General features: G+C 35.4%; 1 protein-coding gene across 2 annotated transcripts in view; it reads right to left on the bottom strand.

Moving 5' to 3' along the window:
- Positions 1 to 27,916, bottom strand: part of LOC106640478 (uncharacterized) — a 177,474-nt gene that overhangs the window by 89,315 nt on the left and 60,243 nt on the right. For both annotated transcript variants that reach the window (XM_089598396.1, XM_089598397.1), the window contains exon 3: positions 22,414 to 22,665. In XM_089598396.1, the coding sequence (XP_089454522.1) occupies positions 22,414 to 22,665 (252 nt within the window). The remainder of the gene's footprint in view (positions 1 to 22,413; positions 22,666 to 27,916) is intronic.

Here is a 27,916-nt window from a genome sequence, read left to right as displayed (position 1 = left end):
CGGAAGAAGGAAGCCACGGAACGTATTGTTCGTTCATTTACCACAATTAAGTCTCTGAAAAATTACGAAAACAATTTCACCGGCCACTGAATCGTATCCATCACGCAATGTAGCGATCAAAAGTCAGGACTAATAAAAAAAGAGGGGGGGGGGCATCCTAACAGGACACACGAGGTTCCGATTAAAATCGCATGAAAAGAAAAAGATTGATCGCTCCGTGGGAAAAAAAAGAAAAAAGGAGGACGAGGGTGGTCGGAGGGGAAGAAAAAAGAGAAGAAGAAGCCGGGAAGAAGAACTTCCATGCATGCAGGCCACACGGAAACAGCTGCGTACACGTACGTACAATAGCCGGTAGGGACGGAAAATCGATTAAAGGGAATACAAAAATGAGGGGAAGGGGACAGGGGTTGCATGCATCGAAGGAAAAATCAGAAGTCACGAGAAAGCTCGAGTCGGTATTGAGTATACCTAGTGGCGGTGCAAAAAAAGATCTTTTGAAAATTACGCATGGCAATAATTGCATTGGTCTCATCCTCCACCACCGTGTCATTAGAACCCCTTTGGCTATATGGTTTGGTGTACGTATACAATAGGGGGGGGAAGGGGCTGTGGTGGACGGCGATGGTACCATGAGAGCTGCCCCCGTGGCGTCGTGAATTATTGGTCGGTCAGTCTCCATTGGTTGGTTGGTTGGTTAACGGTGTCAATGACACATGCTATTTTTACGATTTTATTGACCATTTGCTTCAGGGGTACTTTTCATGGTGAAATTGTAATTCGTTTGATTTTTAATATTCCGTCTCATTTGGAACGTTGTTTAGCCTTTTACGCTGAAAGGAAAATTGCATGTCCTCCAGACAATATAGACTTAGCTGTGGTTTTAATGTAGCATTTTTTTCTTGTGAAATTATACGTTTCTTGAAATTAAAAGAAAAATATTGTTGAAGTAAAAACTGATGAATTTTTTTCTTATGGTGGTAATGGCCACTTTACGGGCTTTTATTACGTCCAAATACACCCAGCATCCAATACCTCAGCTTTTTTTTTTTTCATTTACAAAAAAAGTGGACTAAAAGTGGAATTGTGATTCGATTAGAAGGGAAGGATAAAAAACGGTAATGAAAATTATGCGGACAAAACTTGAAAGTAAATCATATATATTTTTAAATAGGCACAAAAGTGTGGTGGTTGCATTAATTTTTATGATGGTACTTGTGTACTCTTATTAAACTCGAATAAACTTATTGAAATTGTACATTGTATACCGCTGATAACGAACGAATATTAGCGTGCTGTTTGAATGGTGCGTAATGTTTGACCTGTCCGGTGTAAATAAAAAACCCACAAGACATTACAAATTTGCATAACTCATAACGCGAAAGAAAAATAATATAAAGGCGAGTTGAAACGCAGCCCGGCTCGGTTAACTTTTGATTATGGGCTCTCGGCGGCGAATAAAAAGAAAACTGCGTGTAGAGAGATAGAGGGAGACATAGCGGTAAAGTTTGTTAGACCTTGTGCCGGAGATAACGATCGCATTACACTCGTGTCGGGCAGGCCTTAACGCGAGTTTTAATTAAGCGTGACGGACTAACTTTTATTATTTTCACATTTTTTTTTCTTTCTTTACCTTTTTTTTTTTTTTTTTTTTTTAGCGAAAAACAAGCCAAGGATCGCGTTTCGTCCAATCGAGGGAATATCAAAGTATTTTTTTTTCTTTATAATTTAATGCTTTTTTTGCATTTTTGGATTCCCAAGTTTGAAAGTTAAGAGTTTTTCTTGAAGAATTTATCAAAGTTACTCATGAAAGTAACTTTTTTAACAATAAAAAAATTACTTAATAATAATAATAATAATAATATAAATAATAATAATATCTATTAAATTTGTAATGAAGAAATAAAAAAAAAAATAAATTTCAAGTTTTGGTATTTCCCATTTAGTTTACCTTAATACAGAGAAATCGAAGGGGCAAAAAAAAGGTCAAAGTCAAAGAAGGGCAAAGACGCCGGTGGGGTGTATTTATTCAATACTTGGAGAGGAATATCGTTCTTCAGGGGAAAAAAAGAAAACATCAAGTTCATAAATGGAGAGTTGCTGTCCACGATAAAAAAGTGGGGACGAGAGGGTCGTGAGTTGGGCAAACGACGTAATTGAGGTGGATGGGTGCTGTCGAAGAGGAGCTGCTGTCCGAGTGGGCAAATAAATCGATTACCATCAAGAGAGGCGCACACGCACAAACGAGTGTTTTGCTGAATCGATGACCATTGCGCTCATGATCATTCGGATGGGACATTTCCAGCTTTAGAAGTGTGTACAGAATCTCTCTTTTTGCTGCCACCACGTTTATAACTATCGTTTTAATAATTGGAAGCTAAGAGAATACTTTGTTTCTTTCCAACTTTTGTAACGGTTTCATAATATAATTTTTTTTTTTTAGGTTGAGTTTAATAGAATTACGTAATAACATTTATCAATTATTACATTAAAATAGACACGAAAAATAAAAAAAATAAAATAATTATCCAGGTTTGAATACTTAAGGATAATTATTAAATACAATGAAAATAATTGTTTGGATATTTTGCTTTAATTTTAATAATTTTCCAATAAAGCAGTATATACACGGGGTTTGAGGATAAAAAATTACTCTTAGAGTTGGAACTTTCTTCTTCGGAGACTGGATTGGTATCTTCTTCAACAAAAATCTAAACTAGTGTTGGATTATACTCGCTCGACACTTGCTACGGCAAACGCGCGAAAGTAAATAAATAATTCATCGCGTCCAAACACTTGTACCTTTTACTTGTACACCATACTTGGACGCACGAGTCGAGCGTAATTTTATTCCTCATTAAAACCCACCTACGCTAGATGGAAGGAAAAAAATCCCAGACTTGCTTTGGAAAGAAAAAAAAAAAAAAATTCCCAGCAGCAACAGAGAGAGAGTAGCTCTTTAAAAAGCCATCGATGCACAATTAATTTTCAGGGGGGGCGCGCCGCGAGCCATCAGATCAAGAGAGGAGAGAGAGAGGCGCGCGGCACGCGATGGGAGAGAGGCCCCACCGAGGGGAGATAGATCAAAAGGTGGAACGGAAAATAGAGGCAAAAGGCAACGTGTATACGCGACGACGAAGACCAGGAGGAGGAGGAAGCGAGTAGTTTTATGCCCCGTTGTTTGGTTCGCTGACCGTTTGCGTGAGAAGGGAAATATGTGTGCCCACACACACAAACACACTGTCCCGAGGAGAAGCAGTTGTTGCAGTCTTTGGCTTCTCTCCTCTTCCTCCTCCTCTTTTCTGTTTTTTTTTTTTTTTTTTTTTTTCTTTCTTTTTCCACCTGCGACGTTCAAAAGTTAATGTCGTCGTGCCGAAGAGGAGAGATGCCTCAGCTCTTCTATCTTTCGCCTCTCTCTTCTTCCTCGTCTCCCTCTAACTGGACGTGTACTTATGTGTATTGTGCGGTACGAAAAGAGCTTTGGGATTTATCGTAGGGCTTGCTTTACAAGGAATACAAGGGTTATATGCGGGAGAATTTTTGTTTTCACAAATTATGATGATTGTTTCGACGTTAAAAACATTTTTTTCTACCAATTTTCCATTGATATGCTTTTCAGAGTAATAACCATTATTATTACAGTCTCTGTTTACAGAGTCTCAAAGTTGTACGCTGCTAACGTCACGATATGCCAACAAATACCTGAGAGCAAAGTTTAATTACACACGCAGTTATCGTATACTGTATAGTGTGTTTGTGTTATGCGTTTCAAATTCTACCGTGTAGCCACTCAGTTTATGTGATTTTAGTATATTAAGTACTAAATGCTACCAGAGTTTATTTGTTATAAAATTTTTTTTTAATAATCATTATAATAATCATAATTATTCATTACCATAGTACTGATTTGCGATTTGAAAATTTAGTATATAATAAAATAAGTGATTTAACATTTTTTAAATATATTTATTAAAATACAGACTGAATATAGTGGGTTTGAGTAGCTGTGAGCTCTATGCTTTATAAATAAAATGTATAGAAATTTAGTGTGCTCTTTGCTATTTTAAAATTTTCATGAAAACTTGTCATTGACTTTTTTTTTCTAACACGTTAAAAATACGACAAGTGATTAATGTTTTATTAAATTACACTGTAATTATTATTTTAAACTACACCTTATGCAGTTTTTGACGAAGGTTCGTTGTATGATTCAATGATATTAAAAATAATTTATATGAGTAAAAAAATTGTTTTTAATAATTAAAAAACTAAATTTACAAAAGTTTTTATTAGTTTCTAATTATGGAAACTTTAAAAACAGTTTTCGTATTTATAATAGTTATTGAGATGATTTGACATTTTATTCACGCACTTTTTCACTAAATTTTGTTTACTGAAAATTTCCAAAGGTGCTAACACTCTCCAAAAGCGTGTAACTGTAGAAAAATGAAGAAATGCAACTCCACGCCAGGGTTTTTCCAAAATACATGTACAGTTATCAATTAGAAGTTGTAAGTTTGTGTACAACGAACACACACGTTTCTCACCTTCGTAAAAATGACACGTAAGAATTTTAAATTAATAAATTGCCTATATTTATAAGACGTGAAGTAATTATTTAAAGTAATGAACGTTTAATGTACATTTCAATAAATAGCTGATTCCCATTGTCTCAATAAGTGGATATGTATTGTATTCATAGATTTGGCATTCCAACTTTAATACATTAGAGATTCTAATTTTATTTGAAAGTAATAATAATAATAATAATAATAATAATAATAATAATAATAATAATAAAAACGTATCTCGTAAATAAAAAAAATAAAAAATCCAATAATTGTGTTACATCGCTTAATATTCAGCTCATAAAGTAAACAAATAAACTAGGGAAGTAAGTTATTGGCGAATTTTGCAAAACCTGATTAATTAGCGGGATAAATCTGGGCACTTCCTTCCTACGTTATCTCTGCCTTGAATTATTAATCGCAAATTTTTCAGCCAAGCGGAATACTTAATAATGAAACGTGTTAAAAATACATTAGTAAGTTCTGAAAGGTGAAAAGTGCACCGTCTCCTCTTCTCTTTTGATACCCATCACTTGTCAGAAGAAAGTAAAGATGGATTATGCCGCTTTGCTCTCCTCCGCCCCCTTGAAAAACTTTTCAGGCAAAAGTCTACTTTGTTCGAAAGGTAAACAACTCACGATTCATGATGTTTATGTTCTTATTAAAAAATCAGGCTTTTTCGAGCGTAAATTTACGTGTGTGTATTAGCCACATGGGTGGACAGAAATTTTTTTTTCCTCTGTCGACTGCTGCGACTACTTTTTAAGGGGGTATTGATTTTTGCTCTTCGGCGCTAAAAATGGACGAGACAAGGGTGTCGGGATGAAGTTTCGAAATAAATTTTGTAAGGGTATTTTTTTGGGATACAATTTTCAACTATTTTCAACCATTTGTTTTATATTTTTTAAAAGTGTCGTGATATAATTTTATTCACTTATCTTAACAATTAATGCTATAACGTGTCTTTTGCAATCAGCAAAAAAAAATAAAAAAATCGCCACTCGGAAAGCAAACACGGCGCATAGTTGGCTTACCAACGCATCGACCCCTTTAATTACTATCAAAACAAAATCTCGTTTTAGCCATGAAACCTTTACCTCGTTAAATTTAATTATGCTGTAAAAAAAAAAGCCACAGTCGATTAATCGAAAAACAATGAAACGATAACACGAGCAACAAGCAGCTCGTCCAAATAATGAAAGAAGTGTGCGTGAAAAGAAAAAAACATAATAGAAGAATCAAAGGGTGGAAAATAAAGACTAGCATCACAGAAGTAAGAGAGGATGAATTAAAAGCGTTGGTTGGTAGTAGCAGTAGTAGTAGGGGTGCAAGGGAGGTCACGTCTTTCTCTCTCTCTCTCTCTCCCCAGCTCGGCCGGTTAAACTTGGGCTAATAATTCGTCAGATTGGCGCCAGCGCTAAGCATGCGCCCTGCGAAAACCAATAACAATCCCGGCCCCTCTCTCTCCACCCTCGGCGCGTATATATAACAACCCCTCACCTCACCCCACCCTCTCACTCTCGTGTTCCCGTGTATATGTATCTATTCACGCTCACGCGCACGCGCTTAGTGCGTACACATGAACAAAAAGGGCAGAAACACGTAGAACGATATTATTTTATGGCACACGAAGCACCCCTCTCTCATCTGCTCATCCCTATTGACTTTCATATTTTTCTTTATAATTTATACAATCTTTTTTTTCCAGTATATCATGCAAAGTCATTTGTTTATTTATACAACGGATCGATGGGTTCGTGAGAGTACAAGATTAATTGTTTTTTTCTTTTTTTTTCTCGATATTAGACTCCATTAATTTTATACATATATTTTTTATACTTATTACGTAAAAAAACAAAAAAAAAAGAAAAAAAAAAAAACGAATTGATTATTCATTACTGCCGATGCAATACATTTATCCGACAACGAAGGAATTTAATATTTTAACGAAATTAATTACATGCATTCATGGCGCTTGAATACATGTTAATAATGAATAACTTCGAAACACGAGCAGGTAAAGTTATCCTCACAGTAATTGATATGGAATGATAAAAAAAAAAAAAACTACGGCATTTGTTAAATATTCTCCAATGCATAGCTCAACTACACTGCAAGAAAAAGAAAAAATTCTCGCCTGAAAAGCCAACGAGATCAAACCACAGTATAATAATTAAACAAACAGAGCGAAACGACACCCGTTTTAATTATTTCTTTTATCTACCCTGCAATTATATTCAAACGCTGAAACAACCCTTTATCTCTCGAGTATTGACTTTGACAATTTTTTATATGTTCTTTCCTCGTTCAACATCCTTTTTCCCTCCCTACAAAGTCACTCGGTCTCATCATCCCCTCAAACGGTTCTCAATCATCATTCCCATCCCCACCTCTTTCGTCACAATAAAACCATCCATAAATTCCACCGTTGTCATTCCAAAGCCACCCCGTTGTTAATAATCTCCTCAACTACTCGCCACACGCGCGTATTAAGCAATCCCCAGTTTCGTTTTATTTAAATTACTCTTGTTTTTACGCGACACAGTCAATCACACCCCCTCATTACCCCTTGCTCGTTTTACAATGCATACACACGCGCGTCAATTTTTCTCACCCCGTGTATAGTGCAGACGGCACGCGCGCGCCAACGAGTCTTTCATTTTGCGCGCAACTACGCCCCTTCCCCCCTTTTCGTGTATACAAGCACGCGTCGGTGCATACGAAAAAGCCGACCAGCCCTGTGTGTGCACTGTACATGTAGCCTCGGTGATATGCCGTCGCCTGTAGCTGTCGCGTATATCTGTACAGGGAAGGGAGATCGTAATCTGTCGCTTCACTCGCTTGACGACCCTATAATACATATCAGACACTCCGACCCAGCTTGTCACTTTTCTACTCCCTCCCTCCTTCTGTTGTTGCTCGCCATTCGTCTCTAATCGGGGGATCTTTGGCTTTTACCCCACCGTCTTTTTTATTATTTTTTCGGGTCATAATTCCGTACTCTTTTTTTATACTTGGGGTTATTGGGTAAATAAATTTAATTGGCGACGTGTTGTGGATATGATTTCTTCTTTTTTTTTTTATTAGTATGTACATTTGTATACACGGTATTTCAATTAAAACTGCAGTTGGGGAGGATACGCGCGACGGGCTGATTTGAAACTTTGAGAGTTTATTAATTTTTCTTGCACCTTTTGCTCTCCATCAATGGGAAATCCTCGGAATAGAGAAGGAGGGAGGAGACGGATGAAATGAATAAATAATTAGCTTCATCGATAGCCCTTCGTACAGCCACTTGAAAAAAGTCGTGTATAATTTATTAAAAAGAGGAGGTGATTGCTATTGTGGATTTGTTAAGTATATTGTTGATTGAATCAATAGCTGAGCATGAAGCTCGAGCTCCTTCTATGTCTGCAAAGCTAAAATCAATACGGTTAGTATATGGGTGAAGAAAAAAATGAAAAAAAAAATACTCATAAAATACACACGGAAAAAATGCCTTTTCTCTTGAAGACAAAGACAGAGATAAAGAAAAGTAAATCTCTTTTCCAGTCCTCGTCTCCGTTACGCTGCTAGTTTTTCCTCTTCATTCCTTGTTAAACTTTGCGCCCCTCCTCCTTCCTCCTAGCGACACTTATTTCACCTCCGCACCTAAATTGGCAAGGGGAAAGAAATAGAGAAGAAGGAAATCGCACAACGAGATGCTCTGCTGGCGCAGCTGGAAATGCAACTTGCCGAGGCTTCAATTATCCTCCGCGATATTGGACTCGCTCGGCTGTTAATAATAACACTACTTGTCTTTTTTTTTTTTACTTTTATACGTTGTACTGGACAAAAAAAATAATACAACAAGATTAGCCGTGCACCGTGGAAGATAGACAAAGTTTTTTATAGCGTGAAAATATTAGGAAAATGGAAAAATAATTAAAATAAGCATTGCCGGCTAAACGGAGTGCTCCCAAATCAATAATCAATGATTACAAATTTCCTCTTCTCCGGAAAAACTTCGGCAAAGAAATACCCCGCGCTAATTATAACAAGCTCACCGGCATAGCCGCGTAATAATCAATCACCATTGCCGTACGCTTCGATCATTTGGATATTCACCCCCTCCCTTCGCCGATCGACTTTTCCGCCGTAGACACTCTGATGCACCGTGATTTTCGCGCTTTCTAATCCAGCACGCGTTTCCTTCATTTTTCCTCTCCTCCGCTCTCTCTCTCTCTCTCGTTTGCTGCCGCTGTATAAATGCGACTCATTTTTTACTCCTCCGTAAAAATCGTGTTCTGCGCTACATGTGCACCCCCTCGATTAGTTTTCCCTTACGATGTATAATTAGCTTCGACATTAAAAATATATTCATAATGATAGAATACAAATGCCATGGTTGCAGTGATTTTATTAATTCATCAAAGGAGCACGTTGTTGTTACAGCGAACAACAACATGAACTTTTCTAATGTGTATTTCATGAAATGAGAAACTGTTTGTACATAGTCTTCTTTGAGGGAAAAAAATTTTCCATATCATCGAGTACACCCTCCAAAGCTATGTATATATGTACGTACAACGCGAGCTTGCGCATAAATCGTTGATTACACTCGTACATGTATATACACCCTTTTCCCCTTCGCTGTCTCGCTTTTGCTCTTTGATGCTCGTGTACGATGTTCTCCTCTCCTCCCTTTGCATTTCCATTATTCCACGAGTGTGCGCGTGTCTTTACCGCGCGTGCGTTCGTAACTTCCATCGGTTGGTTCACACGGACGGAAGGGTATGGGTCGAGGTTCTCTGCGGTAAAGGGAGCAGCGAGCGGAGAGCTTTTAATTAATCGGATTTTAATTGTCGGATAAGCATCTCAAGTCGTTGCGTCGTTCCAAAATATTTTGTTGAATGTTTTTTTTTCTTTTTTCTTTTTTTACAAGCGTATGGAATTTTTTATTGATTTCTCTCTATATGCACTTGTGTGGTGGTGAGAAGGTTTTTTTTTTTTTTTTTAGTCCGTGAGTTTGTAAGTAAACGTACCATAAAAGAAAGAGGGGATTTTCCCAACGGAAGGGATAAGTCCTTGAATGAGCTTTGCTGGAAAGTCGGGGGCGACGTTTCTGGAGTTTGTTTTCAGATATTAGATCGGAAGAATTGGTGGGATCAGTGTTTCCTTTGTATCTTGCCTTCTTTTTGTTGGGTTACTTTAGTGATTAATTTTGTTTTAAATTTTATTCTTATTTTTTCTTTTCCTGACATTGGAATAGTTCAATTTAATAATCAGTCATAAGAAAGTTTCAACTCATTGATTTTCAATTGAGAAAATTCCAGTAGATCAGGTAACCGATGTTTTTTTTTTTTTTTTTTTTTTTTTTCATTAAAAGTATTTCTAAACTAGAAGTAATTCACTTCAGAACTCGGGAAAAGCTACTTACTGCGGTTCAATTTATCTTGATACTTCTTTTGCCTACTTCAAGATTTTTACTTTTTCATTAGTTTCTTTCGACACACCTCAGATTGATTTCACACTTATTACACGTTTTTTTAAAAACTATTTTATCAATTTTTATGAAAAATTGTAATAATTAATTCTACAATATTTAAGAATTTTAACGGAAAATATTTTCTTTTTGAATAAGTTTCACTTCAGAATCTATAATTTTTATATAAATAAAAGGAAAAATAGTAGGTTTTTTGCGCTCATATGAAAATTTACTTAATGAGGTGACATTAAAGTATGACGTTTTAAAATATCTTAGTTTAAAAATTTTTTTTCCTTTGCGTTCTAACGATTTCGATATTTTACATGTTTGACCTAGCTAAAAAAGGCCAAAATTGAAAAAAAAAAAAAAAAAAAAAAAAAAAAAAAAAAAAAACGAGTTAAAAGAGAATGTCTTAAAAGGATAACTCTTGAGTCAAGTATTTTTTAAAGCTTCTAGAAATCGCATTTCACGCTCTCAAGTTTCCCCATTATTCTAGTTAAGCGCAGTACCTATGTGAGAGCAAGAAGGCGGTGTGAGCTGGGGTTTGGGGCGGCCAAGCAAGTAAAAGAGGATAATGGCCGGGAAACGTTTTGTTATACGATTATGGAGAGAAAATACGGGCAAGGGTTGGAGCACGAAATTTCTCGCAAAATACTGGAAACGCGCAAAGAAGTGCAAACGCGCGCACTTGCACCAAGTGGGTACAGGCTTGTACGTTGTATGCATCGATCGAACGTTACCATTGAAAATTTACGATATGTATACGACAAGGACGGTCGCATGGAGTGGGAGAAAAAGAAGAGAAGAAAACAAGGGGTACGGACGGCGTTCGCTGAAAATTTATCGGCGCTACTTTGAATACGAAATTATCCCGGTGTCCATAGACGTGTGTTTAAACTCGAGAAAGATTTGCATACGCGGGATTATTAAATTATTGTAAGTTTTTTTTTCTCTCTCTTGAGATTTTCTTTTAAATGACCAATTTTTGTGAAGTGAAAAGACAGATTCGAAAATTTTGAGTACTTTTTTGATAGTACAGGAGAACTATAGTTTTTATTTCCCAATTAAATAGTATTATCATTACTTATTGTAAAATTACGACTACATGTGAATAAACAATTTTAAAAATAGTAAATCAAAAGAAAGTGTAAAGTAAAATATAAATCTTTGTTTAGCAATTTTTATCTTATGAAATAAAATATTGGATCATTTTTTCATTCATTTTACTAAGTAATATTATAAATTTCATAACAAAAACATACGTATGAATGTATATTAAGTATCTAATACAATAATAAAAACTTTTCAAGAAATTACCTGAATAAATATTATGTAGAAAAAATTATTGTAAAAAAATTTTTTAATAGCAGCAAAACAATTATATTAACCCTAGCTTTTCATCACTAAATACGAAATAACTGACAGTTAAAAAAAAAGTTTAAGATTTTTCTTTGTCAACACAGGAAATTAAGCAATATTTTTAACAAAAACGAATTTTTTAGTTGATTTAAAAAGTGGTGGCATTAAAAAAAAAAAAAAAAAAAAAAAAAAAAAAAAAAAAAAAAAAAAAAAAAAAAAAAATCAGTTGAAAGCAAAATTAATAAAGCCCGGGGTAGACAGGCAGAAATGACACGAAAAAAGAGCTTGTAGTTTCATCTCTCTAGTTACGCAAAGATTCTTCTGGTACGAGAGTAGTGACGCTGGTGGTAAAGGCGTGAGGGGAAGAGCGAAGGGAATTATTTAAATGGGGAGTGACGCGCAGTTTCGCGGCGGGGGAGATGGAGTTTCCTTCGCAGCCTTCGACCAAAATCACTTGGAATTATACTCCGGCTGCACTTGTATAGTACACACGTACAGTAATTCTATATAAAGACAGAAGACGAAGAACCTCGCGAAGAACTTGATTTCTCGAACGGGTAGTGAAATTTTTTTTCTCCCATCGAACATAATTGCCTTGAAAGCGGAGGCGTGGAGCTGTAGTTTTCGAAAATAGCCTGTAAGGTATATCTTCGAAGAATAGCCCTTTGTTATGCTGTCACGAAAGTCTTTAAATATGTATTGTAGTGTAATTTTTTTTAATATTTAGTTTGAAAAATGTGTTTAGCTTAAATATTTGTATTATAACCGTTATATTTTTTCATATCATGATAATAATATATTTAAATTTTTACGTAGACTCATATTATATCTAATGTCTTGGTTAAAAAAAATAAAATTACAATTCTTTTTCATACAGTTAAGTTTTCTATCAGAAATTTAAAATAAAGAATAAAATTATTGTATACTTCAGAACATTTATTGAATTTCAAAAAAATATAAAAAATTTTAAATCATTTAAAATTTGCGTTCCTTGTTTAAAAATTGAGAAAAATATGTGATCGATTCAAAAATGTGATAAAATAATTAAGCAAAACGTCAAAATAAGCTTTGATTAAAAACTACAAATTACACGCATGTTTGATGAACTAAATTGAAAAAAAAAAAAAAAAAACTTAACATACAGTAATAGTAATAAAATAAAATTTACAACCTTCAATACTTGATGCTCCGTATATACTTGGCAAAACTCAAAATACCACGTCAATTTTTTTTGAACAGCGGCAGGTAACCTCGCAGGTAAGGAAGGGTTCGCACACACATACACACGCAAAATGAGTGCTCGGAACAGAAAGAATAACAAAATACAGTGAAGAAGGGAGTTTACAGATGGCCGCGAGCGGAATGTGAGAAAAAGAAGAAGAAGCTGAAGAGCGAGAGGAGAAGAAGCGCCGAGTTAAAGGAAGATCGGGGCTTGGGCAAGAGCCCGTACTGTTTTCTTTGGGTGCATTCACCTCTCCCACTTGCTCTTTCTCCCTTCCTCTCTTTTCCTTCTTTTCTTTTACTCAATGCGTATACGTTTACACATATACGTGTATAAGAACTGACACAGCAGGAGGAGAGTGGATTCCACGTGTGTGCAGTTTTATTTAGAACTTGGCTGCAGGCTCTCTCTCTCTCTCTCTCTCTTTTTCTCCATCCCATCGTTTCTAACTCTCCCACGCGTATTCTTTTTTATTTTGTATGGCTTTTTTTCAATTTTCATTTTTCTTTATTTTTAGCTTTTGATGCCTTTTTTTATCGAGCTATGATCTTTTTTTCTTCGGCCAAGCTTGGTAGAACAAATTGTGCGTATGCTTGTTTAGCAGCAGCTTAGAAAAGGCTGCAGTGAAAATTAAAATGTTTCAAGTGCCAGATTACGTTATTAGTTGGGTAAAGCTTAATTATAAAAAAATTAATTTTTCTTACATTTTCGTAGGATTTTTTATGAAAGTATAAATTATATGCGGAGTAATTACTTTATGGTTAAGTAATATATTTTTATAAGTATTTTTAAAACAACGTTATTTTTATGTTTTATTTAAAATTAAAATATATTTTAAAAAGAAAATTTCTTACGAGAGCCTGGTTTGTTTTGTTTGCTAAATTTAACAATATGTGGGTCAAGTTACTTCATTTTTTATAACTTGAACTAAATTTATATTGTATTTTGTTAACTAAAATTAGATAAAATACTTTTTTTTATTTTTCAAATGTGCAGGATTGAAAAACATTTTTTTCCTACATTTTATTTCAATAAACGAGTTAAAATATCAATTTATTTTATTTGTTAATATTATTATTATTTTTTCTTATTATTTTATTCTAATGATAAAAAAATATAATTTTAATACACTAAAAATGATAGAAAAATAAATAATCATAGTTTATAAAAAATAATTGGACATCTGCTTTGTAAAAGAGAAATTTTGTGACAAAAACTTCGCTTTAGTCTTTGGGCAAATAAATGTCGATAGTACTATAAACGAACTTCTCTCAACACACAAAGCAGATTTCAAGAACAAGAATGAAAAGAAAATTTAAGTATATACACATCAGTAACGCTCATTACAAGACAATATTCCACAATCGATAAGCACGTGTGTACGTGTGAGCATGTAATATGTATATACACACGCACACACGAGATAAGATTCTTTCATCGATGGTGAGCTCCCACGAGAGAGGGATGAGGAGGGGAGGAGAAGCAAATTGAAATCGCGCCCTTGGGGCTTGCGTGTACTATGTGTGGCGCTCAGAGACGCGAGATGCTCTCTTTCTCTCAACCTGATGTTGCTCCTCCTCGCTACTATAGTACATTACATTTTTCAACGCTGATGATGAATAATCGAAATCGACGATAAATCCGCGCTGATATGAAAATCTCCGCCGTCCGGGGACCATTGTTATTACATATTAGTTATTTTACTTTCAAAATTTCCTCGTTGCTGAAGCCTTTTAAACTATACATGAGCGTTTTTGTTTGAAGACGATTTTTCGATTTACACGTGACGGGAATAGTGTGGGTTCATTTTAATGGACTATTGCTTTTTATACTAGTGCTTGAATAAAAAAAAATGAAAATTATTTTTTAAAACAATATTTTACGATACTTGTAATTCACATCATCATTATCATAATTTTACCTCCAATGAATTTTTCAACCTAATTTTGCTTTATAAATTTCTGCAGGATTAGTAAATAAAAAGAAAATAACATAAATATAAAATCTACTTAATCTAATAATTATAATAACAATAATAATAATAATAATAATAATAATAATAATAATAATAATAATAATGATGACGATGATGATGATGATAATGATGAAAAAAAAATTTTTCGTTGATTATTACTATCAAAATAGTAACGATAAAAAAGTTATCATGTAACTAAAAATTATTAAATAAATTTCTTCTTTTTATGTAAGCATTAAATCGATTTTGAAGAGCAATAAGAAAAAATACCAATACCATAACAATTTATTTGTTGCTATACCATAGTGGGTTTCTACGAAAATGTTGATTTAAACGAAAAACGAAATGAAAAAACTTTTAAAGCAGTAAAAACTAATGAAAACAGCTGACGAGATCAGCGTTCAATATTATAACATGAGCTGACTATTGTTGCGATTGTTCCGCCCGCAACAAAGGAAAAGGGGAAAGGGCGGAAGGGAAAACAATTAAATTTTACTGATACCATGCGCGGACAAAAGCGGGAAGCACAAGAGTGACGATCCGTTTCGCTAATTGTGAAATTTAATATAATTTTGTCCAAGAAATACGCACCCTCGACCCCTAAGCCACACGCGCGTGTGTGCATGTGTAGAGAATCGCGAGAAAGTTTCTGCCCGTGGAAGCTTATTATCATGGAGTTCCGAGAGCTTGTGCGGCTGCGCTGTATAGTGTGTGTGTTGCTAATGCGATTTGTGCCGGAGCACCGCGAGCGTTTCGTTTGTACCTATTGTGAAAAAGAGCAGACAGTGCGCTCAAATTATAAATGAAAGCAAAATTTTATTAATATTTATTCGAGATTTAATTTTTTTGCGCGTTAAGTAATCAGAAGGTAATTTTAACCTGCTGTTGTCAAGTTTTCTGTCGTATTAAAAAGTACATTAAAAAAATTCATATAATATATTTTCGAGTTAAATTTTACCCAACTGTTTTCATTTTGGGTATCAAAGAAGAACTGACACTTGGAAAATTCAATTAAATAAAGTAAGCATTCTATTAATAGTACTTCTGTAATAAAATTTTTTATGTGCACTCACTCGTAAAAGTAATAATTGATAAAATTTCATTTAAAAATCACTTTTTCAACATGTTAATAACATTAGACAAATTGAAGTATTTTTATTACTTACCCAACTCGACTTCAGCAGCAAAGTTACAATGTCACATCATCGTATGAATTAAACATATCGTCTCGTACAATTTCACGAAAGGAGAAATTTTCCCCCGTCAGATCTCCGGATCGCATTTTTACGAGCAAAGTTTTATATAAGGTAAGGGAATCGCAAAGCCATATTGTATCGACTTATGTACGTTTGCACTCGAGGAGCGAAAACTGAGTGCCAATGTTGATTCGCAGAGCTCCACGAGTTTTTGTATTATTATGACTACGTATTTTTATAATTCAAGGGCGTCCACGAGAAAATACTGTGTCACGGAGGAAAATTTACGATCCCAACCGTTTTGGAAAAAAGTCAAGGAGATTTTTTTTTATGCAATGCATTGAAAAATAAATAAATTAGCGTCTGCAGCTACTATCATCGGTAGAGAATCCACTAACCATCACACCAACTTCTCACAAGCAGTCACTCATCATCGAATTACCCACTCGTCGTTTCCCCTCTCGAGGCAATCGTATGAAATAAATCCAAGAAACAGAAGAGAAAGAAAGCGAGAGAGCGAAAGCCCCGGTATTTTCCAAGCGCTTGGCCCAACTTCCATAATTACTGGCATAAACCAGAGCGGCAATTCAGAGTCTGGCACAGCGAAAAAAGAGCAAATGGGGAGAGAAAAATTTTTCTCGGGCGGAAGGAGGAAGCGTGGAGAAACGCAGAGAGAGAACGAGGGGAAGATAAGAGGTTTTCGGTGGTGTCCTGTGGCTTCCGCCGCGACTTTTGCTCCCATCGTCGATCTTTATACAAAGGTTCTATGTTATGCCTCCATTGCCTTTTTTTTTCTTTTTTTTTTTTACTCTTTTATGCTGCAGCTGGTACTGATAACTCGAGTTTTCGTGTATACGCTCTTGTAAGGGTGTTTGGAAAATTCGATTGGTGGGGGTATACCAGCAGTATAAAAGGGAGTAGCAGTCGAAATGTATAAAGAAAATTCTCGAGATTTTAAGGAGTAAATTGTTTACTATTTTTTTTTTTTAGATTTTTTTAATATTCAATACTGGTGTTGATATTTTATTGATGGACAGATACATTTACTCATTGCGGTATATCGATATTTTTTTTGATACAGTTAATTTTTATTTAGGACTGAGAAAAAAGATTTTAGTACACTACCGGATCATGTGATATTGAATAAACATTTTCATTGCATGATTTGTTTTAAACAAAGAGTTGTATATGGAGTTTTATTAGAAAATTGATATTAATATATTAAAAAAAAAAAAATTAATAAATAAATAAAATAAAATCCAATAACAAAACGAAGAAATCGAACACCAATGGGATTCTGATTCCATTTGAAATATGAACTGTTCCGTGTATTCAATTTTACAGAGTTGAAATCGTAATACCAGAAATATTGTGTTTTAACTGCGTATTAGTAACTTTTTTTTATTTTATAAATAATGTTCAAAAAGTTTAATATATATTTGTTTTGAGATTTATTTTCATTCGTACAAAAATATTTCTATAAATATTTAAAGGGAGTAAGACTTATAGTTGAAAATTTTTTGAAAACTAATAGTTAATTTTTAATACAATTTAATAATTGTGATCGAGAAAAATTATTTTTTCTGCTATAAATACTAAAAAAAATATTAATGCTTAATAAAAAAACAAATTTACCAGATAGATAATGTCTCTAAAAAAGGGTCAGTTGAACAACTAATTCAAATAAAAGAACAGAAAAAATCACGAAGACGGGAGATCTTTCTAAAAAAAACAGTAAAAAAAAAAAAAGTTGAAAAGCTTCGATCCTCTGCTTGTAAATTAAAATATTCTCCGGCTAAGTCGAAGTAATGGTCACGGAAAGAAAATATATGAATCCATAGAAAAAAAAACAATAACCGCCTGGTAACTTTGGCTTCCCAAGAGAGCTTATCATTCTCTTCTCTTATTCACCCCCAAATTTTTTTTGCTCGAACGAGGGCGGTTTAATATGTTTTTTTTTCTTTCTTCCATATCTTGTTTCAACGCACCTGTGTAGTCAAGTTTTTTTACAAGTGTTTGATTTAATTTCTTAAATTTTATTTTTTTTTTTAATAATATTGCATGTGAGCTGTCAAATTCTTTTCTGTAATAAAAGTATTAGCAAATTTTTAAGTGTAAGGCAAAGAAAAAGAATTTTTCTCTTGTGCTTACACGGAAGATAGTTCGCATTAGATTAGAAGTCCGAGATCGTTTTGTTAAAACTTTGTAAATGTGCCCTACCGTTCTCTTTTTTCTGTAAGTTGAAAAACTCTTTCCTCCATGTTCCATTTGAAAATTGCATAAGAAAAGTGTATTAAAGCAAAAAATTTTCATACCTTTTGTTCCCATGAATAGAATGGGTATTTATACATACGTGCACTGTACTGCGGAAAGGAAAATAAAAAATTTGTGCCAGAGAGAAGAACTTTTATAATGTATTTTATGATTAAAATGAACATTTATGCGTACGCTTTTTTTCGGATCTATATGTATACTGTATAAATTATATTACTACCTTTAAAAATTCATGCAACGTCGTTTTACACTTACAATTTTTATGCTATAATACTTAAAACGAAAAATTGATAGTAAAAAAAAGAATTTGCACACGTAGAAATATACTACAAGACCTAAGCCACGCAAAAATAACACTTCACCTATTGGATTAAAAATAAACGGAATTCATAAAATATTTTCACAAAAATAACGTCACGAATCTTCCGCTCGTTTTTATTTCAGTAACGGGATCCCCTTTGTTTCCCCGAAAAAAAGATTTTTCAGCCCAAAACAATGCCAACACATCTAATAACCCAACAGTCGTGCATCCTCTGAATTTTCACACAATAAAATCCCTCCAGATTTTCTAAAAGCCCTTTTTTCCAACCCTCGCTTGAAAGCAGCCGTTTAATTTTTCTCCATCCACCCGTCCTTCCCCTACCCCTAGTTATCGATAGAATAAAAAATTTTAGACAACAAAAGAACAAACATAAAAATTATTTCCTATTGTGCTGTACCAAAATAAACTAGCGTTTGTACGTAACTCAAGAATTTGGGTGCTTTTGTGATTTGCACGAGAGTTTAAAGTGAAAAATCAGGTTCGTTTAAGCCGAGAACTAAACCGTGGGACTGTAGATACGTGTGACGAGACTCGTTATATCACGTGCTTGTCCGTCGTATAGAGGGATAGGAATGACGGCGCGTGTATACTATACAGACACAGGATGGAAAATGAATGCGCATATTTTTCGCGGTGGCTGCGCCGCGAGTGTTTTCAGAGCTGAATTGATTAGCTGCTGTTGGGATACGCAGTCATGGTTAATTGAAAAGGAAAACAATCGTTGCTTCAACTATATTTTTTTTTTTTTTTTTTTCATTGACTTTCAGATTTTCATGGTTAATAAATCATTGCAGGGTAATGATTTCAAGGAAAATTGAGTGTTAAATTACAAGCAAAAATTAGAAAATGTGATAAAATTTGTTTGCTTTTAATATTGGAGATAAATCTTGTTCAAACATGGATTCAGTCAATATTTAGGGAGTTGTTTTTCTACTTTTCAAGCCTTTCAAAAATTTTCAAGTCTAAAATATTCCTTGATTACTCAAAGATTATTTAATTCTACGGACTGACTCCATTTGTCAGTCGGTAATAACAATGGCCACTAAAACATTGAGTGTGCAAAATAACGATTTTCAAAGTTACACGTTTGTTGCCGGTGTCGGGCCGAGAAGGAGCTCTGAACTTTAATTGGAAAACATTAGTGCTTCGAGAGACCGTTACGGCCCCTTCACAGATAGGACGAAGGGTTAAGTTTCAAGAGAGTTTATGGACTGTTGGTTAGAGATTTAAAATCGTGTGGCTGAAAATTTCTGCTTGCAATTGCATCATTTATTACGTGAAATGCACGGTTATAAGGTATTTTTTTGTTTGTTTTTTATTGCGCTGAAAAAAAAAGAAAAAAAAATGACACATGTCTATTATGTAGCACAATTTGATGAAGTACATTCTTTGTGTTAAAATAATTTTTTATTCATCACTGTTCACACAGTGCAGTATAAAAAAAAAATTTCTGTCAGATAAGAGCAAATATTTTTTTGTATAAAATAGTATTGCAAACTGTTGGAAATTAAACGTTTAAACACATTTTTAAATGCTTTAGCTAACTTTTGCTTCAGGATTTAAATGATTTTGCCAGAAAAAAATTTTTGCTAAGCATCGTATAATGATGTGAAAAAAAAATTTTTTTGCACCAATATTGTACAACACTTTGAGTAAAAAATTATAATTCAAAAAACTTGAAAAAGTATACAAAAGTGCCCTAGTAAAAATTTGGAAAAAATGTGTTTTTCGATCTCTCCAGTTCTCTCGGCAGACCTCTATTATTTCCAAGCTGCCTCTTAACTCCAACCACCCCTTCACTTCTATTTGCTCCTCCTCGTGCTTCCTCATTCCAACCCTCGCTTTCACTTTTCATCCCTCGCCCTTCGCCTCGCGTTCTAGTTATCGTGTAGTGCGCACGCGCAAGCTCGCCCTCAAAGCTTTTTTTTTTTTTTTTTCCCAACAAAATTCTGCCTCGCTCGCGCGACTCAAAGTTCGGCAATACAGGGAAGCTTGGAAGCTTTATTCCCCCATCCCTCCCTCTCGTCGTCGTCGTCGGCTGCGACTCTCATTCTCACTCCCTGCACTCGCTTTGGCCCGTGCTTTGTTTCTCGCCAACTTTACTCTCGACCATACTTACGCCGGCTTGCTGTAATAGTCTCAGCTACTTCTTGTTTTTCTCTCCACCTCCGCAGCTGCGGCTCTCTGCTTTTATATATTATTTCTCTTTTTTTTCGAGTTTTCTGCTCTATTATTTTGTTGCTATTCGTGCACTACCGGCAGGATTTTTTTTACAAGAGCGTACATTGCTCATTTTCGGACTGTTCTTTTGGGACCTATGCTGAGTTTTATCGTTACTTGTTTCCATAACTGTTTAAAAAAATTTTTATTGTTTCTCTACTCAAATATTAGTGATTCGTAAAATACTTCATGTGATGTGCTTTTTGATAAAAATGTTACTCTGAAATAAGGCAGTGTTATGAGGAACACATTACAAGCTGCCTCGTATTAAATTTATCAATTTTCATTTATATTGTAGATCAAAAATATCAATTGAAAAATTGGTTTGCGTTTTTTTCTTTACATAAGTACATCATTGGTAAATAATTGAGTAATAAAAAAATATTTGATAAACCATAGATTCATAATAATTACCACTTTAATACGAAGAAAAATGTTTCTCATTATTAAAAAATTTAATGATGTACGCAATAAAATTACACTTCAGGTATAATTTGAAGACAGAAAAAAAAAAAAAAAAACAACTCTCAGTTGCCATAAAACTTTTTTAAAAAATTCGACTCTACATAAGTAACGCGGCAAAGCCAAAACATCTCGTGGAACAACGTTTCATCTTCGGCCTCTTTCAGCATAAATTCGACAACCCCGTCGAATCTCTTAGGGTATCTTATTTTCCTTCCCCATACGGGAGGCAAAGCCTTATTCTGAATAACAATCCAGCTGCGAAAGGAAACGAGAAAGGCGCTGGATTGTACGCGTGAGGGGAGGAACATTTTTTTCAGACCCTGAAATGGGATTCCACGAAGGGGAGTGTTTACACTTGGCTTGGCTCGTAGAGCGGTCGGAGCATACATATGTATAATATATGATAACCGCGATGGGCGGTAATTTGCGTGCACTTGTATCGATCGCTTTGTGCACTATTTTTTTCACTTTGGCGCAATGAGACATAATGTGGGTACTTAACAGTGAAGAAAATATTATTTAAAAACTCCGTTGAAACTGCTACTTTTTTTTTGAACCACCGCCCAACAATTTTACTCGTGATATGATAAGCTCCAATAAAAGTTACCAAAAGTTATATAGCCCTCAGCGTTGTTGATCTGTTTATTGTTAAGACGATTGAGGGATCTAGGACTCTATTAATAAAAGGAGAAGAAAAAGTGAACGCAAACTAAGGATAAAACCGAGGCTAAAACACGTTCGTTTACGTAATTACGTAATTGCGCTCGGACATGTAATTTGCAGCAGCAGTTGGCTACGTCAGAGTTTCTACTTTTGCGTCGGACTTTTGGAATTTCTATCTTTTTGCTCAGCAGAGATTTAAAAATTAACATAATGTATGAATTATTTGTTGATGAATTTTTAATTCATATGGTACACAAAATTTAAAATTAACACGTTGAAAAATTTATTCTGATTTTGCGTGGTCTAGTAAATCGGGAGAAAAACCTCTATACATGGTATCGTACGTAACAGTACTCAACGTTAATACCATAATAATATCTAGCATTTTTGTACGCATACATAGTATATCATCATCTAAAAATCGTGTAGTTACAGAGTTATATGACATTAATCGTTATTATGATACTAATTGCGTGCGCATTTTATTTTTGTAAATTTTATCATTTTCACTTACCATGTAAAAAATCGCATATTGTTTTTACGAAACAAAAAAAAACAAAAAAAAATCATCATCTACGCAGTATGCATGAATATAGATAAATAAATAAAATATCAGTAGAAATCACAAGCAAACAAAATTGTCCTTGTAATGAAAAAAAAAAAAAAAAAACTGTAAAAGTCTCACCTCTCCGTGTGAGTCCCTGCGTCCATCAGGTGTGTTTTCCGGCAAAAAGTACAGCCTCAGCGAGGCCAAGGGAGTGTTGGGGCCGCGGTTGTCGATCCACAGCAGCTGAAGCTCACCGATGCTCACGAGATCAGCGTCGCTCCAGAGCTTTGTCAGGAAAAAATTTCCCAGTCGCAGCACACGGTTGGCGCCTATCCGCACCGCCTTATAGAACGTGTAGGGCCCATGGCTGAAGCAGGCACCGCCCAGTAACTGGAAGAATCAAACAAAAAAAAGGTTTTTAAAAATTTTTACAAGAATATTTAACGATTCATTTATACTAAAACAAAATTTTACTTGAGAAACGTAACTTATAAAATATACGGTAAGCAGCTGCCAAAAATTTTTTTTTATTATATTGAAAATAGTCTTGAACAAAATATTTTTTTACTAAAAAAAAAAAAAAACTTTTTTTTACATATAATAATTAAATAAAAAAACGTTAAAAATATTTATATTTCTATGAAAAAATTCTAACGTAAACTATTTAAAAAACATGATGCCCATAGGTCTGATAATTGAAGCGAGCATTAAATATCAAGTGCGGGAACAAGGAGGTGGAGAGGTGGAGAGGGGGGGGGGGTCGCAGGGCTCTTAAAAAGAGAGAACAATTCACTACTATCGCTTAACGAGCGAGTGGCTTCTATACACACAGTCTCCGTAACGCTGACTAAGGCCACTAAGACGATTTTTCATCTTTATTACGTGCGCACACACTACCAAACGAAACGCGACACTCCTTGCCAACGTGTACAGATATCGCAAGAAATTCCATTACAATCCTCTGACGTCTGGCTGTCAATTTTTTTTTTTTTTTTCTTCTTCGTGTACACACGTACTTATGCAAAGCTAATGTCTCGTCGAGAGCCACCGTATACTCCAACATTGCATCAAGAGATGAGAGGCATAATATTTTTGTAAGTATCGCCGTTCGACGTCGCCGTATGCGTGTGTAATAAGATCCAGTTGTTATTGTGCGATTAAGTAGTCGGTTATGCTTCAAAAGCGAGGGAAACTGAACGTGGGTTAATTAGCCTACATGTTGTGGGGAGTAAAATTATCCTGTGCGTTAACTAATGAAGTTTCCGAGGGAAAACGATACAATAGTGTAATGTACGTGCGGATGTTTTGTTTGACCGAGTCGAACGTCGAAAACTAACTTTCATGGACTTTGATGGGTGATCGTTGCTTTTAGGGAACGGAAGAGTAATTACGTGTTTTTTTGCAACTTTTTTGTTTTTTTTGTAGGTATAAATATTCAGTATTTTTTTTATCTCACCGAAAAATAGAAATAATAGAGCTTTTGTCCTATACGCACACACACCGAATGTCTACACTGAGAGAAAAAAGTAATAAAAACTGTAGGGAAATTCCAGCGAAAATTACCATACCGCACAGTAAATCGGACGCAAGCTGGCAAAAAAGAAAAATTTATTTTTAACAGTGAAAATTATGGTTCGAAAAGTAAAAATTATTGTTAGAACAGTAAAAATTTATAAGCGAGATAGTAAAATTTATTAACCGATCCTTTTAAGGTTTACTGTTCCAACATAGTAGATTTTACTGTTCTAACCTCGGCTCCAACCATAATTTTTACTATTTAAATTACAATTTTAACTATGAAAAAAATAATTTTTACTGTTAAAAATAATATAATTTTTTTTTTTTGCCAGCTTGCACTTGATTTACTGTGCGGAATGTTAATTGTTGTTGGAATTTCTCTATAATTTTTATTGTTTTTTTCTCACAGTGTAAGACAAAAATACTACTACGAGTCGAGAGAAGCGTACCATCTATAAATCTGACTCGAAATTATTTAAATTTTTTGTACCATTCACAAAGAGTATACACCAACGTTTTGCTTATCCACCATGAAATTAGTTATATACCAGAAAGAGATTCACGAAAAAATTATTGATCTAATTTCCGTTAGATTAATTTCTCGACAGTGGACTAGTGGAGTTAATACACAGTAAATGAGCATCACGTGCACCGCCGCCACCTCCGCACTGTGTAAGAAGCCGTAGCTGCGCCCAGAGCGAGGGAGCACGAGAGCCCGAAGCTCCCTTATCTCGAGCTGTAAATCAAGCGATTTCCAATTCCCCCGGCCTTTACTTCTTCGCTCGAAGCTTCCGCGCTCTCGTTGCACCGGCCCATTCGCTCGGGTCTTAGCTGAAACGCCGGTATAATGGCTCTATTGGCGTCTTATAAACAATTTATCTCGCCATTCCGAACGGGTTTCCGTGTGTCATTCCCCTCATCCCCATTGGATGATTTATATATTTTGCGACTTTTCAGTTCTGGCCGCTCTCCTAAGTGGGTTTTGGTCTGTTGTGCTCCGGTGCAAGGAAGCTGTGGCTTTTGGACGAATAATGGGGAAAAGGAACTTTTACAACGCCACAGGTGAAAGTGTCTTTCATCTTAGAAAAGTGAGAAAAAAGAACATTTTATGGCAATTGAACTGCATTTTATTTCTATTCATTTTGAAATGTATGAACTTTTTCATGTACGATTGATTCGTCGGTCAAAAGCCGCAAAAGGATCGATGAACGATGGGTTTCTTTGATAAATTTTTCACTCGCTAATTCGATTAAAGGAAGAACGTTAAATTGTCTCCTCGTTTAACGAGGCAAAGTTGATAATTCTGCCCACGTATGAAATAGTATGAGAGGAAGGAAGGTCGGTAGCCATGGAAAATACGAAGGGGACTCGAAAAACAGGTTATAAATTCGCAAGCGAAGCGCAAAAAGTGCCAGAGCACGAAGAAGAAGAAGATAAGAAGATACATGGTGTGTTATACGCCGCTCGAGATGGAAAGGAGGGAAAAAAATACGTATAAAGTGCTGTCAGCCGGATTTAGAAGGACAAAAGAGAAACTATGCCAACTTCCACTAGCAAAACGAGCCGGTGAGTACCTTTAGAAAAAAAAAAGGGCAGCCACACACCCGAGTGTGTATTATCGAGTAATACAGCGTGTACACGCGCAGAAAAAGGAAAAGGGGCAAAGTTGTTTCCGAAAATAAGTGACTCGAGTGGGCGTCGTCAAAATTCCCGTGCTCGGTGGCAGCAGAGCAATCAATAGCAAACTTCCGGGATTAATTCGCTTCCCCCTCGATTTCGGAGCTGCGTTTGCGTGATTCTTGTTAATCAGTTTAATTACATCATTCCTTCCCTCCCTCCTCTACTCTTCTGTTCTCTCTTGGCACTTGATCGTGCACTAATTATGAAGCGGCGCTGTTCGTGTAATCGACGCGTGAATTATGCATACGTATACATATACATACATACATACATACATAAGCGCGTTCCTCCAATTATGGAGTTCGGGGTCCGCATCCGAACTTTTGTGGTTTGATCAACTGAGCTTTCCAGGGGCCTAAGCGCCGAAACATCGGTACTTTGGTTTTCGGAACGATGCGTGTCTTTTTAAGTTGACATTAAATTAAAAAGAAAAAAAATCTTGGGTAAAATAGATGTTTGTTTGACGAAGCATGAGGGGGAGAGAGAGAGAGAGATTTTTTAACCGTGACACATTTTTATTTGTAACGTTTCGATCGCGTTTGCAGGGCGTACATAATACGAGATTACCTAAACGCGATTCAAAACCAAACAAACCATTTGTGTGGGCGTCGGCAAAATTTGGCCCACCGGTTTCCCCGTACGGTGCAGTAAACTTATCGAGGAGGGAAAAGTAATTTCAAAGTTTACACGCGTGTCTGGAGGAAATGAAGTTTTCCATTGTTCTGCCAACTGTACCACTACACACAAGTACGCACGGCTTCATCCTACTGTCTCTTTTTTACGTATAAGAGTTGTCAGAAAAAAATTAAAAGTTTTGTTTTGCACGGACTACACGTTAAATTACGCAATTTGTTTTGTCATTTTACTCTTTTGATGTAGCTAACATGGGGAAAAAAAGCAAACTCATCGCTAATATTTAGAACACGGTTAAGTAAACATGTCTTTGTCGTGGTGGCGATGGCACTTGTCAATGAAAACAGTCTCGAAAACCTCTCGAGTTGGGAAAAAAAAAAAGTCCCAACCCCAGCAACAATCACAAAACCATCTGCCTAAAAGGATCGTCGAGGAGCAAGACAACAAAAAAAAAAAAAAAAAAAAAAAAAAAAAAAAAAAAAAAAAAAAAAAAAAAAAAAACCAACCAAACATAAATGCCTATAGGCGATTGAGCACAAAGGCTGGTGCACAGAGAGACAGGCTTCGCAATTATACACCAGTGCACTTGCGCTCCTTACGAAATACCACCGAGGAGGAGAGTACGGGTTCTGTTTCTCTCATCGCGCTCTCTCTCTCTCTCTCTCAGAGCGACGACTCCGGGTGTTCATATACGTATGCCGGCTGTAAAATATATACGAGGTATTGTCGAGCGGAGGATCGCCAGTTTAGCCTTGTGGTTGTACAATGTGCAAAAACCGATTCGCCATCTGCCGGATAATGGCGGAGTTAGTTGGGAAGGGGGGAAAAAAAACAACAAGAATCAGAGAAAACAGTCGGACTCACGTGCATGCACATATAATATTGTATGTGTACGAAATCCTTTTATGGTGTTGCCGTTGGTCTCGCGCGCATATTTGTCAAGCAAATCGTTAGCGATGTTTTGTGAGTGTGTCTTTGTACGAGAAGGGGAAGCGGATTTTAGAAAAATAAAGTCATAGGGTAACGCAAGCCTTTTTCTTCTTTTAACTTGTTGGGTAAGCTATTTGAAAAATAAAAAAATAAAAAAATTTAATACCATTGGAGTAATTTTATAAGAGCACCTACACTTGTTACTTTTAACGAGAAAACCGGATAAAAGAGCTCGTTTCTCTAAAATAATGAGTTCCAAAATAACAACGCACGCTTGCGTTTCAACATCGCAAACGGCGAAACAAAAAAAAAAAAAAAAAAAAAAAAAAAAACTATCCACTCAAGAGGGAAAATGGTGCGCGAAAGAAAAAAAAAAAAAAAAAATTTTATTTCATTCAACCCGAGTTTCTCAACGTTTCGTTAAAAGGCACTTATGACGCGTCAATTAAATATCTGCATCGGATAGACGTTGACAAGCTGCACAGTCCGTAGGAATGAAAAATAAAACCGAGTGCTGTCATATACGCGGTTCGGCTCGCGTATCCATTCACGGCACAAAGAAGCGGCGAGCCCCGACAAATTGCGCAAGTGATAAGAATGGCGAATCCGTTTTCTTGACGAGAAAGATTTTTCAGCATCGAACAAAGTGGAAAAATATTTATTCGATGCTCTCGTGGCACAATGCTCGAGACACGTCGGGTGATTCACTCCAATGGAGACCCTCAATCCACGTCCAGCAGAGTCGATCGGTGTCGTTTTGCGTTTTCATTGGGAATTATGTAATATTTACGACCGACACTGTAACAATATTTTGCAGATCGTTTTTATTGTCATTTGATCGTTTGCATCGCAAGCACTCATATACAGAGTCATTGAAAAA

Source organism: Copidosoma floridanum, unplaced genomic scaffold (genome assembly GCF_036245765.1).
Source record: "Copidosoma floridanum isolate Cflo_tuat_1 unplaced genomic scaffold, Cflo_Japanese_pri ptg000006l, whole genome shotgun sequence".
Classification (NCBI taxonomy): Eukaryota; Metazoa; Arthropoda; class Insecta; order Hymenoptera; family Encyrtidae; genus Copidosoma; species Copidosoma floridanum.
Note: the sequence above shows the minus strand (reverse complement) of the source record. Positions and strands in the feature narration are given on the sequence as shown.